The sequence below is a fragment of the Rhinoderma darwinii genome, chromosome 1 (genome assembly GCF_050947455.1).
Source record: "Rhinoderma darwinii isolate aRhiDar2 chromosome 1, aRhiDar2.hap1, whole genome shotgun sequence".
NCBI lineage: Eukaryota > Metazoa > Chordata > Amphibia > Anura > Rhinodermatidae > Rhinoderma > Rhinoderma darwinii.
This window is the reverse complement of record NC_134687.1, coordinates 183,397,531-183,416,638: the sequence shown is the minus strand read 5'-3', so window position 1 is coordinate 183,416,638 and position 19,108 is coordinate 183,397,531. Positions and strand designations below refer to the sequence as shown.

Genomic DNA, 19,108 nt, shown 5'->3' with positions numbered 1-19,108 from the left:
CCAGGAGAAGGAGGGGTTTGAATATTCAAACCTCCTACACTGTGTGCCGCCATTTTCTGAGCGACTGCACAGTGTAGGAGGATTAGATACAGGGCTCAGCAGACAGTATAACATGAACATAATACACACATCACATACACGAACATAAATTACCTGCTCCTGCCGCCTCCGCTCCTATTCCTTCACTTCCTTGAATATATGGCCGGAAGTTGCGGCCGGAAGTCGTCCTCTTACTGTCTGGCAGCGGCTTCCGGTCCACATGAAAATGGCGCCGGATTTCGCTCTGATAACTAGCTTAGTTTTGGTCTGTGTGGGCATGAGCCGTTCCCACACAGACGGCGTACGCTGCAGAGAATGGAACGGCTCCCGTTCGCATTCTCTATGGGGATGTATGTACCGTATTCCATCTCTGTATGTGTCGTTTATCGACGCATACAGAGATGAAAAAAAAATGGCAGCCCCCATAGAAAAGTAAGTAAAAAGTAAAACACAAGAACACAAATAAATAAAATTAATTTTAATATCATACTAAAAGCAGTATGATAAAAAAAATAACATTTCATGACACCTTCGCTTTAAGGGGCTAAAAAAGACAAGTCTATCTAATTCTCATGCAGTTCAACTAGATTTGTCATCAGTTACCAGTCGAAAAAACCCGAGGTGTAAACGTGTCAAAAATTCTAGCGTTTTTGTAAAGCGCTTTTTAAACTACAGGGTGTTTTTTTAACGCGTTTTTATTGTTTCTTTTTTACACGATTTTGGAGTGTAATTAGGACTCTCATTGACTATGGGAATTAGGCGCATTTTACGCGCCAAAGAATTTACCTGATTCAGTTTTGTTTTTTTCTGCGACACATTTTTTTAAACGCACGTAAAAAAAAGCGTTGTATGCACTAACGGCACACTTTCCCATTAATGCTTAAATCATGTGGGGTTTTTTACGCGTTTTTCTGCACATTTTACACGTCAAAAGACGCATCAAAGGCATGGCGTGTGAACAGGGCATTAGAATAAACCATACTATTTCAGCGACTAAAGCCTTTACAACGTACAATTAGGCAGGGATTTGACGCGGATATCATTGCATTGCAAAGGCTAAAATCCGCTACGTGTGAACTCTGCCTTAGAGAATACATACAAACACCGTGTTATAGCAGTGTTTTCATAAATGTCTGGACAGTTCCAATTATTCCATAATAAGCATTTATTTTGTCATGTATTCAATGCACAGGCTGTGTAAATAACCAGCCAGCAAATAAAATGTTTGCGGTGCTATATCCAAGTCCCATGACCAGATCACTTCTGTGGTTACAGGACTGGGATGACCCTGACCGTCATGAGTTGCGAGGGTCTGTCCAGTTGTCTTTATTGTAATTTAGTAAAACGCTTAGATCATGGTTTGGTGGATTATGGCGTATTCAGTTGTGTACTATCCCTTTCTGTATTTCCGCAGTTCACTTGCTGTGTTTTTCGGAGGCATCCTGACCTCTGCCTATGGGAGTCATTTAATATATATTCTGATTGTATAAAGTACACGTCCGTATTTAATATCACTTATTGTGCTGATTTCTTTACTATGTCAATGCTTATATTGCAGATAATTTAAGTGACACCTTGGAGAAATTGAAGCTAACTGGATCTGACTGTGCATCTGACAAGTTAGATGGATGTTTGGATTGTCTACTCCAGGCACTTGGTCAAAACAGTAAGTTTCCGAATCATCTTTCTACTAATTACATGGTTGCAAAAGTGATCAAATGGATTTGCCTGTGATTCTCTGCAAATATACCTGATGGAAGCATGAGAGATGGGAATCTTCAGGCCAAAAATACTTTCTGAAATTGTAAGGCCTCATGCTCATGACCGTGCTTTCGCGGCCTGCAATTTATCCAAATTTTTGCGGATAAATTGCGGACCCATTCATTTCTATGGCCCCGTGCACACGAATCTGCGTGGGGGCCGCAAATCCAAACCTCAAGAACTCCAGGACAAGTCACTTTACGGCCCTGTTGACGCAATCCTGGCCAAAATATGTTAGACTGAAGGTTTGATGGGTGTGTCAACTGACATCCTTGTCACTTATCCAGATCCATAAGATATATTGATATATCGGAGAGAAGTAAGACACAAAGACAATGGTTTGTATACCCAAAATCCTTCTTTGCTTTATTGATGGAATGAATTTACAATAATATCTTTCAAAAGGGGAGTAGGCTTGAGCTCAGCCAATCACTTACAATGGGACATTGTCTCTGGCTCCGCCCACCACGTACAATGGAAAGTTGGCCGGGCTGAGCCAATCACGAGCGAGAAAGGCTTCTTGCATGTAAGACCAAAACTTCTCATAACATGCAACGTCACCACAACGTCATCAGGACTGATGGTCATAACAACCCCGCTTCTGCAATATCGCCTGTCTATTCCGCATAACAAAAAATGGTGAATAAAATGAGTTCCCAGATGGTATGAGACATTTATGTATAATTCCTCATAACAAGGAATTAGAAACATTTAGCTAAGAAATAATAAACATGGAATTGTTCAGACAATCCCAGCATGAATTTTATTTTTTACAAAGACACAGATTATTCTTCATATCACAAAATGGATTCTTTAAGATATAAAATGGACAATCCATGAAAGATGGAGTCCCATAAACACATTTTACTCACTCTCACAGGTGCGGATTTTTGGATTCACCAATACTGGTGAATTGTTGTGGATCCGTGAGTCCTGATAACACACGGATGCACAACAAAAGTTTTTGGTGGTCCGATGGACCACAACAGACCCGTGGTTTCCGCGGACCGCAACACCAATGTGGTCGTTTGCATGAGGCCTTAGATGTAATACATTTCATTCCTGGAGACTCAGGTTTCTGTTGTAGCAGTCTGAGGGAATTTAATGCAGTACATTATAAACCTACAAGAGGATCAGTGACATTTCACTGTTTTTATTTGTCATTTTTAAGTAATTGTGTAAAATCTCTTATGATCTACTAGAGACATCTCTTTTATGGTCCGCTGACGTGGGCCGTGTAAACGATCACCGATCAGTCGATTCACTTGTTCATCGGTTGACCGTTGCCCTGTTTACACAGGGCAATAATCGAGAATGAGTGTTCTGTGGACGTGTAAGGCTATGTTCACACTGAGTATTTTGGGGGAGGAATATCTGCCCCAAAATTCCGTTTGGAACTTTGAGGCAGATATTCCTCTCCCTGCACGCCGATTTTCGCGGCAATTATCGCGCCGTTTTTCGCCCGCGGCCATTGAGCGCCGCGGGCATAAAACAGCGAGAAATACGCTTTCTCCTACCTCCCATTGAAGTCAATGGGAGGTCGGAGGCGGAAGCGCCCGAAGATAGGGCATGTCGCTTCTTTTTCCCGCGAGGCAGTTTTACTGCTCGCGGGAAAAAGACGCCGACACCTCCCATTGAAATCAATGGGAGGCGTTCTCGGGCCGTTTTTGCCGAGTTTTGCGACGCGGTTTCCGCGTCAAAAAACTCGGCAAAATACCCAGTGTGAACATAGCCTAAAAGGGGCCCTTAGACTTGGTGTTTAAAGTCGGTCTGTATGTGGTTTGTTAAAGTAGCAGGGAGGTTCAAGATAACATTGAAGTGGGTTTTGAAAGATGCTGTCCGCACTATGTAGCAAAGCGCTCCATGGTTTCTAGAGCATGCTGTATGTACTTCATACTGCATCTTGCCCTATCCCTGGCATTTTGTGTGGCACTGCCTTTGCTATAAAGTCTGGATGAAGCGTTATGCTGGTCTGCAATGGTGTATTTACAAGTACAAATTTCTATGCAATCAGACAGATATCAATGTAAATTGGTGTGTGTAAATGCCGTTTTAATATCGGTCTCATCTGACCTGATCTTTCTCTGCCAGGCACTGTTATCACCTTGATTGTAGTGTGTGAACTGTACCTGAAAGAAGACTCTAATCGCCAGTGGAAAATTATTGCCAGAGCAATTTTACATGCTATGCCGATTTTAAGATGTGATGTAAAATGATTGTAGATCGGGGGAACGAAACATCAGCTTGTATAAAAGGGCCCAGCGATCAGCCGACAATCGAGCAAAAGGTGGATTGACAGGCGGAAACTTTTATGCAGCAGTAAGTGTGGATTCAAATATGACCGTATTTGTTGCGGAAGTTTCTGCGTCTGAAAATCAGTTGCATTCATCTGAATGGAGTTGTAGAAGGTGTATGGATTTCTGCAAGTTCCATTCAGATTAATAGAACGGATTTCTGCAAAAAATATGCCTCCGAATTTCTTCAGGAATTTTGAGGCAAATTTTTAACTGCCTGCACATATTTTCCCGTGTTTTTTCACCAATGGGAGTTTTTTTCAGATGCGGATTCGGTCAAGAAAGGACATGCCGCTTTTCTTTTTCCGCAATCGGCCAAAAGCCGCCCAGGAAAAAAACTCTTCTGCCTCCCTATGAAATCAATGGGGGGTGATTTCGGCCGTTTTTCAGTGCTGATTCTGACGTGGTTTCCACGTCAAAATCAGCGCCAAAAAACTGACCCTAAAAGTCATAATTGTCAGCAGCACATTTCTCTGTGTAAACAGAAGATTTGCTGCCCAAGATGATTTAAACTGTGTGGGTAGAAACTAATCTCTCGTCCCCATACAATACAATGATTTCTCCATGTGAAAAGACCCTTAGGCGGAATTCACACGACAGGGTTTCCCGGCCGGGTGCCGGCCGTTCATAAATCGGCCGGCACCCAGCTGCATTAGGAACAATAGACCCCTAATGGGGCTATTCACACGACCGATTTTTTGACGGGCCGGGAAAAACGGCCGTCAAAAAATGGGACGTGCCCGGCTCCCATAGAAGTCTATGGGGCCGGGTAATACACGGCCATCACCGGAATGTGTCCCGAGTGATGGCCGGGTCTACCGTCGCTCGCGCTCTCTCTCTCCTCCTCCTCCTCACAGTGCAGAGTGCATGTGAGGAGGGTCTTTTTTCCGGGGATTGGGGATTCCGCTACAGGAGAAGTGAGTGACTACACTGTCCATATATGGACACAGCGAAGTCACTCACTTCAGCAGCGGAATCCCCGACTCTATGGCCGGGGATGCTGCTACAGGAGAAGTGAGTGACTACACTGTCCATATATGGACACAGCGAAGTCACTCACTTCTGCAGCGGAATCCCCGACCTGTGGCAGGGAATTCCTCTCCAGGAGAAGTCAGTGACTACACTGTCCATATATGGACATTGAAGTCAGTGACTTCTCCTGGAAGGGGGGGGGGGGGGAGATGGGTGCAACCTACAGGGGGCTGGGTGGCATCACCTGCAGGGGGCTGGATGAAATCACCTGCAGGGGGCTGGATGGCATCACCTGCAGGGGGCTGGGTGGCATCACCTGCAGGGGGCTGGGTGGCATCACCTGCAGGGGGCTGGATGAAATCACCTGCAGGGGGCTGGGTGGCATCACCTGCAGGGGGCTGGGTGGCATCACCTGCAGGGGGCTGGGTGGCATCACCTGCAGGGGGCTGGGTGGCATCACCTGCAGGGGGCTGGGTGGCATCACCTGCAGGGGGCTGGGTGGCATCACCTGCAGGGGGCAGGGTGGCATCACCTGCAGGGGCTGGGTGGCATCACCTGCAGGGGGCAGGGTGGCATCACCTACAAGGGGCAGGGTGGCATCACCTACAGGGGGCAGGGTGGCATTACCTACAGGAGGCTGTGTGGCATTACCTACAGGAGGCTGTGTGGCATTACCTACAGGGGGCAGGGTGGAATTACCTACAGGGGGCTGGGTGGCATTACCTACAGGAGGCTGGGTGGCATTACCAGCAGGGGGCTGGGTGGCATTATCTACAAAGGGCTGTGTGTGGCAACAAATTTAAATGAAATTCATCCGATTTTAAAACGGACAGGGAAAAAAACTGATGCAAATCGGGTCCAAATCGGCCAGTAAAAACGGCAACACGGAACTAAATCGGAACGGATGCAAACCGGCCGGGAAAATCGGCCAAAAACGGCCGATTTTCCCGGCCGACACTCGGACCCTGTCGTGTGAATGAGGCCTTGAGGACCTGTCACCTGCCCAAAAACGGCAGCTGACCTCTAGATTGCCGGCGCCTCACAGATTCTAGTGCTTTTGTTAAATATTTTCTTCTGGTCCCCACCGCTCCTGAGATATCGCTACTGTTCGTTCTGGCACTCGATATTCAAATGAGACCTTAGACTGTCAAGTGGGTGGCTAACACGTCAGAGCGGCTCATGTACTCACTGCCGCCTGTGCTGATGATCATATGCGTGCCAGAGTACAAGTCAAACACCTCATTTGCGTATCAGGTGCCAAAACTGTCGACACTGATATCCCAGGAAAGGTGGGGGCTAGAAGAAAAGAAAGCGCCAGAATCTGTGAGGCGCCGGCATATTTAGTGAGATGTCAGCTGCAGTTGTTTTGGCAGGTGACAGGTCCTCTTTAAGGCTGATTTACAGAGGCAGATTTCTGTCCATAACCAGGGCCGATCGACTTTCGTTAAAAAGGCCCTTTTACACAGGCCGATGCAAAATACAATCATTCATTCCCCAAATAGTTTGCATATTGTTGGCAGCAATTTGACCTGTTGACTCGGTGAGATATGCTGCTGAAACGATGATATTATAGGCTGCATAAAAGATGTGATCTGCCGACAAACGAGTGGGCTAATATCGGGAACGGGCGTTCTTATGGCTCTTGGACATTACAGATATTGAAGTTGGTTGGATTGTTTAGAAATCTGTGTGAGTAGACCCTAAACACTCGTTCACATAGCTGCAATTTTAGAAACGGCTGACTTTAGGTACTTTGCTTTGTTCTATGACAGACTACTCTTAGTCATTTCTTCCATTAAATCATAAAACCACAAACATTTCAAACTTGCTTTCTCAGGCTAGAACTAATGCTTACATAAATAACTGGTTTTGAGTCTGCCACTACTGCCACATCATTACGATTAGTCTGTCTTGCTTTAGTCATACCATTCTGAGATAAAAATGGCTTAAAGGTAAAACATCACCAGTAATAGCCATATGTTTACTCCCTTTTGACTATGCATATAAACATCAAATGTCAAGTATTAGGGTGCCCACACATGTAGCGGATTTTCTGCAGCGTTTCTGCACCTATGTGCGGATTGTGCTACGTATTTTTTTTAAATTTTTTTTTTGCTGCTGATTTCTCCCCTTTTACATTGAAAAGGGTGAAATCCGCTGTGAACAAATAGTACAGAATTCGCATGCTGCAGATTTGAAAAATCTCATCCACTTGCTGGCAACAGTCTTCCGCTGAGGATTTTCCACCCGCAGATCTGGACATAAAGGTTGGGTTCATACAGTACAGATTTGCTGCAGATTTTGCATGCATTTTTTTTTTAACCAGAATTGGATCCAGGAGAGGAGATCTATAAGGCTTTTCTTTATATATTTCTTCTGTTTAGATCCGTTCCTGGTTTTGGCGGGAAAAAAACCGCATGTAAAATCTGCACTGTGGGAACCCAATCAAAATCTGCACCAAATCTATTAGTGCAGGGGCTTTAAGATGCTGCAGGAGTTTAGAGTTCTCTGTAATGCTAAGTTAGTATCTCAAGATATAAAAGTTGGTATAATAAGCAATTTCGATTGATCTGTCAGATGGTTGTGTGAAGATTTCTCCCATAGGTTGTTTGTGAAGCCTCACAGCCTTGCAAAAGAATGTACCCCCCCCCCCCCTGTTTTTTTAACCTGTTTTTGTTGCATTACAACATTCAATTAAAATAGATTTGGGGGGGGGGGGGTTGTAGCATTTTGTTTTATACAGTGTGCCTACCACTTATTGTTTGTGTCACACAAAAAAAACGGAGAGCTTTACTGTGCATACGTATTCACCCCTGCATAAGGAGCCGACTTTTGCTGCAATTAAAGATACAAGTTTCTTGGGATATGTCTCTATTAGCTTAGCACATCTACACACTCGGATTTTTGCCCATTTTTCCTGGCAAAACTGCTCCAACTCCTTCAAGTTAGATGGGTTTCCTTGGTGTACAACTGTCCTTGAAGTCAATCCACATATTCTCAATTGGATTGAGGTCTGGGCTTTGACTAGGCCATTCCAAAACATTTACACTTTTCCCCTTAACCCCTTCCCGACCAGCCCACGTAAATTCCCAGGCTGCAGCATTGGTCCTTGTACCTGCAGCCCATTAATTTAAGTGTTCTCTTTACATTGCGCACAGTGATTTCCCTATTACCTGCATCTCAGTACTGGCTGCTACTAGCAGCCTTAGTACTGAGGGAAGACATTGGGACAGGATCACATCTCATTCCACGGGGACCGATCGCTGTTGTCCCAGCAAGTTAACTCCTTAAATTTGATGGTCAACAACGACCGCCGCATCTAAGGGGTTACAACACCATTGACACCCACGTGTCGCTATTGCGTGGTGCCGATGGTTGCTATTGCAACCGGAGGCCTAACAATGGCTTCCGGATATGCCATCTACGGAAGACGATTAGGCCTTGCCAGAGGCAGGACCTAATATGCTGCCTGTCAGTGTAGAACCGACAGGTATAATACACCTCAATAAATAAGTATTGCATTGTATTATACCAACGATCAGACTGTTGGACCTTCAAGTTCCTAGAGGGAATAAAACATATTTTTTTTTAAAGTATAAAAGAAAGTAGTAGAAAAATAAAAAAGTAAACGTTTTACGTGATTAAAAATCGCCCTATTAGAAAAAAAGAAACTAGACCTAATTAGTATCGCTGCGTCTAGAACGTCCTGAACTGTGGAAAAAATATAATGTTGTTCCACGCGGTGAACGCCGTAAAAAAAATATATATATATTTACCAGAATCACTATATTTTTAGTCACTTCTCCCCAAAAAATTTATAAAAAGGGATCAAAAAGTCGTACCCAAAAATTGTACCAATAAAAACTACAGTTTGTTCCGCAAAAGAACAAGCCCTCACACGCTTTCTTGAAGGAAAAATAACAAAGTTATGGCTCTTAGAATATGGCAACACAAAAACGAAATTATTATTTTAAAAAGTGATTTTATTGTGAAAACATCGTAAAACATTAAAAAAAGATATACATATGGTATCGCCCGTAATCGCATCGACCCGGAGAATACTTTAAATAATCATTTATACCGCACGGTGAACGTCGTAAAAAAAAAGAATAAAAATCAATAGCAGAATTGGTGTTTCCTGGTCACCACACCTTTAAAATAATTGAATAAAAAGTGATCAAAAACTTGCATGTACCCCAAAATAGTACTGATAAAAACTCAAGATTGTCCCACAAAAAATAAGGACTTGCACCACTCCATCACAAAAAAAAAGCTATTACTCTCAGAATGTGGCGACACAAAATGTTCAGAGTGTTTTCCAAAAGGGGGATAAGATTGGGCACCATTTATTAGTGCGACTCTGGCCACACATTTGTGATATATTATTTATTTACCCCATTATTATATCACCGTATTATGTGCTGATGTACTCTACACAGCTTACATATGCCCACACATTATAAACTGAAATTCCAGTAAAACTCCAGACAGAACAACTATCAAGCAAAATCCACGCTCCAAAAGACAAATCGCGCTCCCTCCCTTCTGAGCCCTACAGCGTGCGCAAACAGCTGTTTGCTTCCACATATATGGCATTACCATAACCCAGGAGAACCTGCTTAACAGTTTGAGGTATTTGTCTTCAGTGGTACAAACTGGACAGTACATATTGTGCACTAAAATGGCATATCAGTGGAAAATCCACTGCGCATAATTTTCTAGTAAAAGAGTAGTATTGGGTCAAAATACTCACTGCACCCCTTAATAAATGCCTTGAGGAGTATAGTTTCTAAAATGGGGGTCACTACCAGGCGGTAGGGATGTCACGATACCAGAATTTGGACTTCGATACCGATACTTCGTTTAGTATTGCGATTTCGATACCAATTTCGATACTTTTGCCAACAGTAATTAAAAAAAAATTCTTCCGTTTTCTGATGTGAGGCGCGACGTGTGATGAATTTTGAACGCGCCTCACATTAATAGTAATTAATCCCATCATGTTTCTCAGTCATAATGGGTTAATGTGCGAGGTACATGATGGGGTTAATTACTATTAATGTGAGGCACATGGAGGTTATATTCATCGCACCTCGCGCCTCACATTAATAAGTGAAAGAAAGCCGTGTTTCCTTTTTTTACAGCGTACACGTCATAAATGATGCAAAAAAATTGTTGCGCTCGCCAATACTGAATGTGTGAATATTTTATGTATTGAGACTTATTTTAATGTTTATTGTAAAAAAGGTGAATGTGTATTTTTTTTTTCATTTTAACAATACTTTGTTTTTACTTTATTTTTAAACTCTAATGTACTGACATATATCAGATATGTGCCAGTACATTAGCCTGTGGACGGATAGCGCACAGGCTGTTGTTAGGACATACTTGGGTATGTCCTAACAACATGAAATATGGTAAGACAGCCCTGGGGTCCGTCAATAGACCCTGGGCTGTCTGCCCATATATGGTATGGCCCTCGATCGCGTCACAGGAATTCCCTGTGACGCGATCCAGGGGCATCCCCCCTGCTCATTTTCTCCTGAATGCTGCAGTCCGCTGTGATCGCAGCATTCAGGGGAATAACAGCGGAGATGAGAGGTTTCTCTGATCTCCGCCGTTATAGAGCGGGGCTGCAGCTGTGTAATACAGCCATTGCCCCGCTCCTGACAGGAAGTGCGCGCGCGGTCAGCATGAGGAGATGCGGCCGGCGCTGCACTAATGAGCGGAGGTTCAGGCACTGAGGACAGAACATGGGGGTGTTTTGGAGTGCGCCCGCCATGTTCTGTCTCCAGTGCCGCAGATCATTAGTGCAGCGCTGGCCGCATCGCATCATCCTGACCCCGCGAACTTATCATGACTCAGGAGCGGGGCTGTGGCTGAAGTACACAGCCGCAGCCGCGCTCCCATACATTCATGTATTACTATACTGAGCTGTGCGGCTGCGCAGCTCAGTATCGAAATACAGGAAATAGCGGAATCGAACCGTTTAGGGATGCACAGTATCGAAACAGTATCGAAGTTTCGATGCACCGTGCATCCCTACCAGGGGGTTTGTTTTACTATTTGACCTCCGAGCCCAGCAATTGTGGGCCAATGCGCACATGGTGCTATATGTTCGGGCAAATGATAAATGCCTTGAGGGGTGTAGTTTCCAACATGGGGTCCCTTCTCTGTACTTTCCACTGTACTCTGGTACCTCAGGGGCTTTGCAAATGCGACATGGTGCACGAACACCAATCCAGCAAAATCTGCTCTCCAAAAGCCAAATGGCGCTCCTTGTGCCAGCAGTTTAAGGCCACACATAGGATATTGCCATACTAGGGAGAAATTCAGTAACAAATTGTGTGGTGTTCTTTATCCTACGACCCCTTGTAAAAAATAAAACATTGGGAGCTAAAACAACATAGTTTTGGGAAAAATTTTATTTTTAATTTTCACTGCCTAATTCTAATAACATCTATGAAACACCTGTATGCCCTGATGGGTGTAGTTTCCAAAATAGAGACACTTCTCAGGGGTTTCTACTGTACTGGTACCTCAGGGGCTCTGCAAATGCGACATGGCACCCAAAACCAATCCAGCAATATCTGCATGCCAAATAGCGCTCCTGCCATTCTGAACCGTGCCGTGTGTCCAAACAGGAGTTTATGACCACATATGTGGTATGGCCGTACTCGGGGGAAATTGCTCTACAAATGTTGGGGTTCTTTTTCTCTTTTAACCTTTGTGAAAATGAAACAATTCTACATTTTAGTGGAAAAAAAAGTGTATTTTTATTTTCTCGGCCTAATTCCAATACATTTTGCAAAAAAGCCTGTGCGGTTTAAATTCTCACTATACTCCTATTCCTTGAGGGGTGTAGTTTCCCTAATGGAGTCACTTTTGGGGGGTTCTACACTGTTTTGGTCCCTCAGGGCTTTTGCAAATGCGACACAGCAACCAGAAACCATTCTAGCAAAATTTGAGCGCCAAATGACGCTCCTTCCCTTCTGAGCTCTGCCATGGGTCTAAACAGCAGTTTGACCACATATGAGGTATTATCGTACTCAGGGAGAAATTGCTTTACAAATGTTGGGGTACTTTTTCTCTTTTATTCTTTGTGAAAGTGAAAAAATCTGAGCTAAAACTAAATTTTGCCTGAAAAAACGTAGACTTTCATTTTTGCAGCCTAATTCCAAGAAATTCAGCAAAAAACCTGTGGGGCTAAACTGCTCACTATACCCTTACATGAATTCATTAGGGAGTGTAGTTTTTAAAATGGTGTCTCTTTGGGGTTGTTTCCTATGTTATGTCCCCACAAGACCTCTTCAAACTGGACATGGTGCCTAAAATATATTCTAATAAAAAGAAGGCCCCAAAATCCACTAGCCTCTCCTTCTGAGGACTGTGCTTCGGTCCAGTAGCACACTAGAGCCACATGTGGGATATTTCTAAAAACTGCAGAATCAGGGCAATAAATAATGATTTGTGTTTTTCTGGTAAAATCTTGTGTTACAGAATTTTTTTTATTAAAATGGAATTTCTTTAATAAAAAATTAAAAAAAACCTTTTTAAATGTCACCTCCACTTTGCTTTAATTCATGTGAAATGCCTTGAGGGTTAAGAAACTTTCTAAATGCTGTTTTGAATACTCTGAGGGGTGCAATTTTTAAAATAGGGTTTTTTATGAGCCCCTAATATATAGGCCCCTCAAAGCCACTGCAGAACTGAACTGGTCCCTAAAATAAAAAAAGGTTTTTGAAATTTTCTTGAAAAAGTGTTCAAAAAAACAATGCCACTATAAAGTAGATATGGGATATGTGAACAAGTAATTATTTTGAGTTGTATTACTATCAGTCTTAGGGTGTGTTCACATGCAAACACAAAATACATCTGATATTACGGCGCTGTTTTCAGTCGAAAACAGCTCCTGAATTTCAGAAGTTTTTGCAAGTACTCACGTTTTTCGCAGCGTCCATTACGGACGTAATTGGAGCTGTTTTTCAATGGAGTCAATGAAAAACTGCTCCAAAAACGTCCCAAGAAGTGTCCCTCACTTCTTTGAAGTGGGCGTATTTTTACGCGCCGTCTTTTGACAGCGACTCATAAAATTACACCTCGTCTGAACAGAACATCGTAAAACTCATTGCAAGTAATGGACAGATGTTTGCAGACGTAATGGAGCCGTCTTTTCCGGCGTAATTCGAGGCGTAAAACGCCTGAATTACGTCTGAAAATAAGTCGTGTGCACATACCCTTACAAGCCGATACATTCAAATTGAAAACAATGCACATTTTCCCAAATTTTCTCTAAATGTAGGTGTTTTTCACAAATGAATGCTGAATTTATCAATCAAAATTTTAGCACGAACATAAAGCACAATGTATCACAAGAAAACAGTCTTGGAATCGCTTGAATAAATAAAAGCATTCCAAAGTTATTACATAAAGTAATTGTCAGATCTGAAGAAATTGGCAAAACAGGCTGTGTCCTCAAGGGGTTATACCACTCCAGTGTAGATTTAGCAGTATGTTTAGGGTCATTGTCTTGCTGGAAGGTGAATTTCAAGAATTTCCCTGACAAAAAATATCCCCACAGCATAATACGTTGCCACCTTCCTTCACTGTGGGAATTGTGTTCTTGAGGTGGTGATGGGAATTGTTGGGTTAGCACCACACATAGCGTTTCCCCTGATGGCCAAAAGGTTACATTTTTGTCTCCGACAACCATGTGTTTAGGGATTTTGTCACATGTTGTTTGGCAAACTCAAGTTGTCTTTTCTTAGGATTTTCTTTAAGCTATGGTTTTTTTTCTGGCCGCTCTTCCATACCCCCACTCTGTGGAGTGTACGGCATATTATGGTCCTATGGACAGATACTTCCATCTCCGTTGTGGATCTTTGTGGCTCTTTTAGTATTATCATTAGTGTCTTTGTTCAATCTCCGATTAATGCCCTCCTTGAGTTTTGGTGGGCGGCCTTCTTTTGTCAGATTTGTAGTTGTGCCATATTCGTTCCATTTTGTTATAATAGATTTAATGGTGCTCCGGTGCTTCTTTGACGCGGGCGTAATTTTAAGCGCCGTCTTTTGACAGCGACGCGTAAAATTACAGCTCGCACGCTCTCACTCTCCAGCTCTCAGCAGGCAAATATCACACAGTCTTGTCATCCTTGTCTGGAAAGAGCTGAAGAGTGAGCCTGCGCGCACACCGCTCCGACGCCGCTGCCGACGATACTCCCGCCGCAACGGAACAGAAGAAGAAGCTAGCTCTTGTCAGACCGTGAAGGAAGACGCTGTGACACTGTTCGTACCTTATTGGACAGTGTCACAGCGATAAGTAACATGCCCCATTGACAATTCAGGTGGTTATTTACATATCGGGCGGTAACAATAACTGCACCGATATGTAAATAACAGAGTAGGATAGAAAAAAAAATAAAGTGAGGCAAGGTTTGTGCAGCAGTGCCTATTACATGGTGCACTCAGCTGCACATGTATGTGCTGGTGAAAGGTTCTCTTTAATGTGTAAAGACTTAGGGCTCATTCAGACGAGTGTGTATCTCGTCCGTGTGACGGGCGTTAAAACAATAGCCATCACACGGACTCATATATTTCAATAGGGACTTTCACACAAGCGTTGTTTCAACGAAGCGCTTGAAGGGTCTGAAAAATTAGGACATGTTCTATTTTCCTGCGTGACAAGCATCCCTCCATAGACTCTAGTCTATGGCGGATGCGTAATAACGCGTCCCGTAATAACACGTTTATTATGATATATATGTAGGACATAACTAAAATTAAGGCATTTATGCATTTCTAATTTATGATATCCTACTAGGATAATGAGTGTAACAGTTTGTGGTGACGGCATTTACATTTAGGGATTGTGTGATATATGGGTTATGAAAAATTCCTTGATTCTGTTAAATTATATGATTTAATATGAAGGGCTTCTATGTGTATAGATAAAATCTTTACAGATGTAAGATTATGAAGTCTAACCAGGTAAAGATCAAGTTTTAAAAATCATATTTAAAAAAAAAAAAAAAAGAAGAAAGGTTTTATTTCAGCATGTCCTCAGTTGACCCTTACACAATTAATATTCATATTGGTAAGCGGCTTAGTTTGTAACCCTCTAACATGATTCCACTCAATTTTATGGGTAGAAATTGGAGCAGTGGCCTTAAGAATACTATGTACACATCACTATTTCACAATGAAATGTAACTGCATCATCCGGTTTAAAAATACGGTTCGGAAGACTAAATTCACTTGGATTATGGTTGATCACTTATCACACATGTAGGATACCAAGGAGGATTAGGATAAAAAACCCGATATCATTTCTAAATGTACAAAAGGATTTAATCGTGCCATCTAGCGACTAAAATGGTCACAATGTGACCAAAAAATAATGTATTTTCTCGTTAATATCATTGGGGGACACAGCACCATGGATATAGGCCCCTGCCACTAGGTAGGAAAGAGTGTTGACTCTACCCAGGCAGGCCATACCTTTCCTGCAGACACTGACTTATTTTGTTTTTAGTCTAGATTCCGTAGGAGTCCGATGTGACCGACTACGCAGGTCTGCTGCTATTTTCATTTATTACTATTCTCTCCTTAGCTGCAGGTGGGTTGCCAGCCTGTTCCCAGTCTAGTCAACCCCCTGCGGTGGCAGGAAATTGGGCAGTACGTGGCCAGTAAATCCCCTATACATGCGAGGTTACTGATGTGACCCTGTGTACACCCGAGACGTCCAGGGGGTGAGTTCTGTCATGTATTCTCCTCGAGAGGATTCATTCAAGCAGCCTATACAGGTGGCATTGCTGCATACTATGCCTATGATGGTTGTAATATATGGTTTTCATGTAGCCAATGTGCCTTCATTGCTTGCAATACCGCCCCTATCCTCAGGTACCCACTGAACGGGTGATGTATCTTGCTCCGGCCCTAGGGGACATTTTCAGACAATCCCAGCCAATGGTTCAGTCTTTGGAGCATTTCCCTTCCTAAATTCCTCTCCTTTAAACAATGCTCAGTCTACCTCTCACAGTAGATTCTATAAAAGGCTTAGAAGTGCCAGGAGACAGATTCCATTACTTGTCAATCTCTTTCCAGGGGTCTCCCAGTAGACTTTTTATGGCTGATGTTGCTTCCAATATGGATGAGTCTCTTAATGTATCCCCTGATTTGGATTTAGTAAAAACAGGAATCCCAATAGACCGCTACCGTGCAGGCGTTAATACGTTCTGTCAGACACCTTTCCTGCAAAAGATGACCCCCATCTCTTCTCAGGAAGAGGCACCGTTACACCGCCAGCAGCTATGTTTCCCAAACCATATCGAATTTGAGAAGAATCTAGAAGACTTTCTGGCAGATGTCTTGCTGTTTCAGAACGCGCAGAGACGGTTTCTTTTTCGGCAGGACAGGATCCCAAAATCTTCTACTTCTGTGAATCTGCCTATCTCAAGGCTATCGAGGACTACTACCATCCCACTGTCCGATGTGGCTTCACTCATTGACCCTCTTGACAAAAAGTTGGATTCCCAAGCTAAGTGGGTTCCCTACATTTCCAATTTGTCGCCCTCTTGGGCTGGCCACGTCACCAAATTCTGCACCCCTTGGATAGATCATTTCATTCTGTAAAGCAGTGCTAGACTCGGATCAGACTTTACCAGTGTGATCTTCTCAAATGTATCTATGATATATATCACAAAATTATTTTCAGTGGTGTTCCTTTTTTAATACATGTATTTTATGCAAATTGTTGATTTTGTAGAGTTTATGGAGGTTATGGGTAGTCCAAACAAAAACATTGCTGGGTTGCATCCAGTTTGAACACCTGTACACATATTAAATGGGGGCAAAACTTATTGTGTGAGCACATCATGATTAAAAATGAAGGCCATCCGTTCCCTAACTATGTTGGTTAGCATTCCCTTTTCAAGCGCAAGCAAACTGGAGGAAAAGTCTATATAATATGGTTTATCTGCATGGCATAAGAGAGATTCATATGCAGAAAGCTGTCCATGAATTATTACCCAGATATCATCTACGTTTTAAATTCTAATAGTCTATAGATGATCAATAACATTGTGGTAATAGGTAAATGGCAAATTGCAGTAATATTTTTTGGTAATGACAAAGCAATCACTGTTAGTATGGCTCTTCTAGTATGCTGAATATTGCTGTTTTTTCTTTCAGATGTCAAGGGCAGTGAAAAAGTCCTTCAGAGTGGGATTCTTCAAGTGTTCGCAAGTCTTTTGAATTTACATTCTTCCTGCACAGCAAAAATCGCTCACATCATAGCTGAAATAGCAAAAAATGGTGAGGTTTTCCAAGAGAACTTTAACTGCTGGAACATCTTGACTTATTCACCTCATTTGTCAGTATGTTTTAATTCCTTTCCATTTCATTTTCTTAAGCGTAGATATTTAGTCATCTCCGTTTACCGTTAGTCTGTGCCATTTGAAAGTTTATCATTTTATTCATCCATCAATTAAAGTTATGGTTTTCCATGTTTTGCCTTTACAAATTGCCTATTTTTAGAGCCTGCAGTCAGAATGTAACTTAGGGCCTGTTCACATCACCGTTAATTTCCGTTCTGGGGTTCCGTCAGAGGTTTCCGTCGGGTGAACCCCGCAACGAAAAGTGAAACTGAAACCACAGCTTCCGTTTCAGTCGCCATTGATAGCAATGGTGACGGAAACATCGCTAATGGTTTCTGTTCGTCACCGTTCCGGCAGGTTTCCGGTTTTCCGACGGAATCAATAGCGCAGTTGACTCCGCTATTGATTCCGTCGGAAAACCGGAAACCTGCCGGATGGTGACTGAAACGGAAGCTGTGCTTTCACTTTCCGTTGCGGGGTTCACCCGACGGAAACCTCTGACGGAACCCGGGAACGGAAATGAACGGTGATGTGAACAGGCCCTTATGTGTAATTGAGTTTTTATTTAAGGGTATTTTTTATTGTACTTAGATTAGCTATACAGCCTTATTTATATTTTATTGGATAAGTGTCGAAATCGTCTACATTAAAAGTTAAACCTGCCTCCGTAAAATAAAAAGTAATTTACTTGTCCTCTTTCGTTTGTATTGTATAAAAATCTATGCAGGATCCTCGTCTATGAGCCAGAGCAGAGAGTGGCTACAAAGTGTCTCTAGCTCTGGATGACCAACCACTTTTGTGCATTACACGGGCCGTACAATTTTAAAAGGGACCATGTAATAATCCGTTTTACCTACGGTGGCCTTGCAGGGGAATTGAACAAATGCTGTCGGGTTCCCCCGAAGTTTATAGTTGATTGCCGGTGGTCCCAGAAGCGGACGAACCTGTAATCTGCTTATTTCAGATTACATGAGTGTTGTTTTTAAGTAATTTACATAGTGACCTTTGTAAATTTCATCCTGATTTCTTAATGTGTCGGTTCACTTAAAAAACAAGGTTTGCTAAATCGCTAGTAAACCTAAAGATAAATACACATTTGTAAAATACAATAATTTAAACTTTTATTTTATTTATTTGATGCTGCATCTGTTACTGAGCAGAAATGAAGTAAAAATAAGTAGATTATCTATCCATGTTCTGCATGGTCTGCCAATGCAGGGGTTACCCCAATGACGTTCATATGCCTTAACAGATAATATTGAGACAACACCTTCAATCAAAATGACTCCTCATAAATATATATGCAGAGTTCCACCCTGTCCATCCCTCTAAGGTCATGCACATGGCCAAATTTGGGATCCATATCCTGAATATGGCGTTCATAGAATTCTATGGGTCTATACTGTTCCTCCATAAGAAAAAAAAACCGTAGCATGCTGTATTACAGATGTATTCGCCCCTAAAATAATTGCTTCTATGGAAGAATATAGTGACACGTGGAGGCGCCATGTGTCAGCGCAGAGTTCTTACATGTTCATATTGCTGACCCGTAGGTCAAACTGCATTTAATTAAATGGTCCCAAATATATTATAAGCCAACACTTCCTATATTGTGAGATTATGTCACCATATTTGATATATAGTAAGAATTACAATTTTTGCAAGAAT

The 19,108-nt window shown here is 42.5% G+C and overlaps 1 protein-coding gene across 2 annotated transcripts in view; it reads left to right on the top strand.

The window, feature by feature from the left end:
• The window catches only part of RAP1GDS1 (Rap1 GTPase-GDP dissociation stimulator 1), a 113,755-nt gene that overhangs the window by 43,912 nt on the left and 50,735 nt on the right, over positions 1 to 19,108 (top strand). For both annotated transcript variants that reach the window (XM_075860647.1, XM_075860648.1), the window contains exons 2-3: positions 1,598 to 1,705; positions 17,256 to 17,378. In XM_075860647.1, coding sequence (XP_075716762.1) covers positions 1,598 to 1,705; positions 17,256 to 17,378 — 231 coding nt within the window. The remainder of the gene's footprint in view (positions 1 to 1,597; positions 1,706 to 17,255; positions 17,379 to 19,108) is intronic.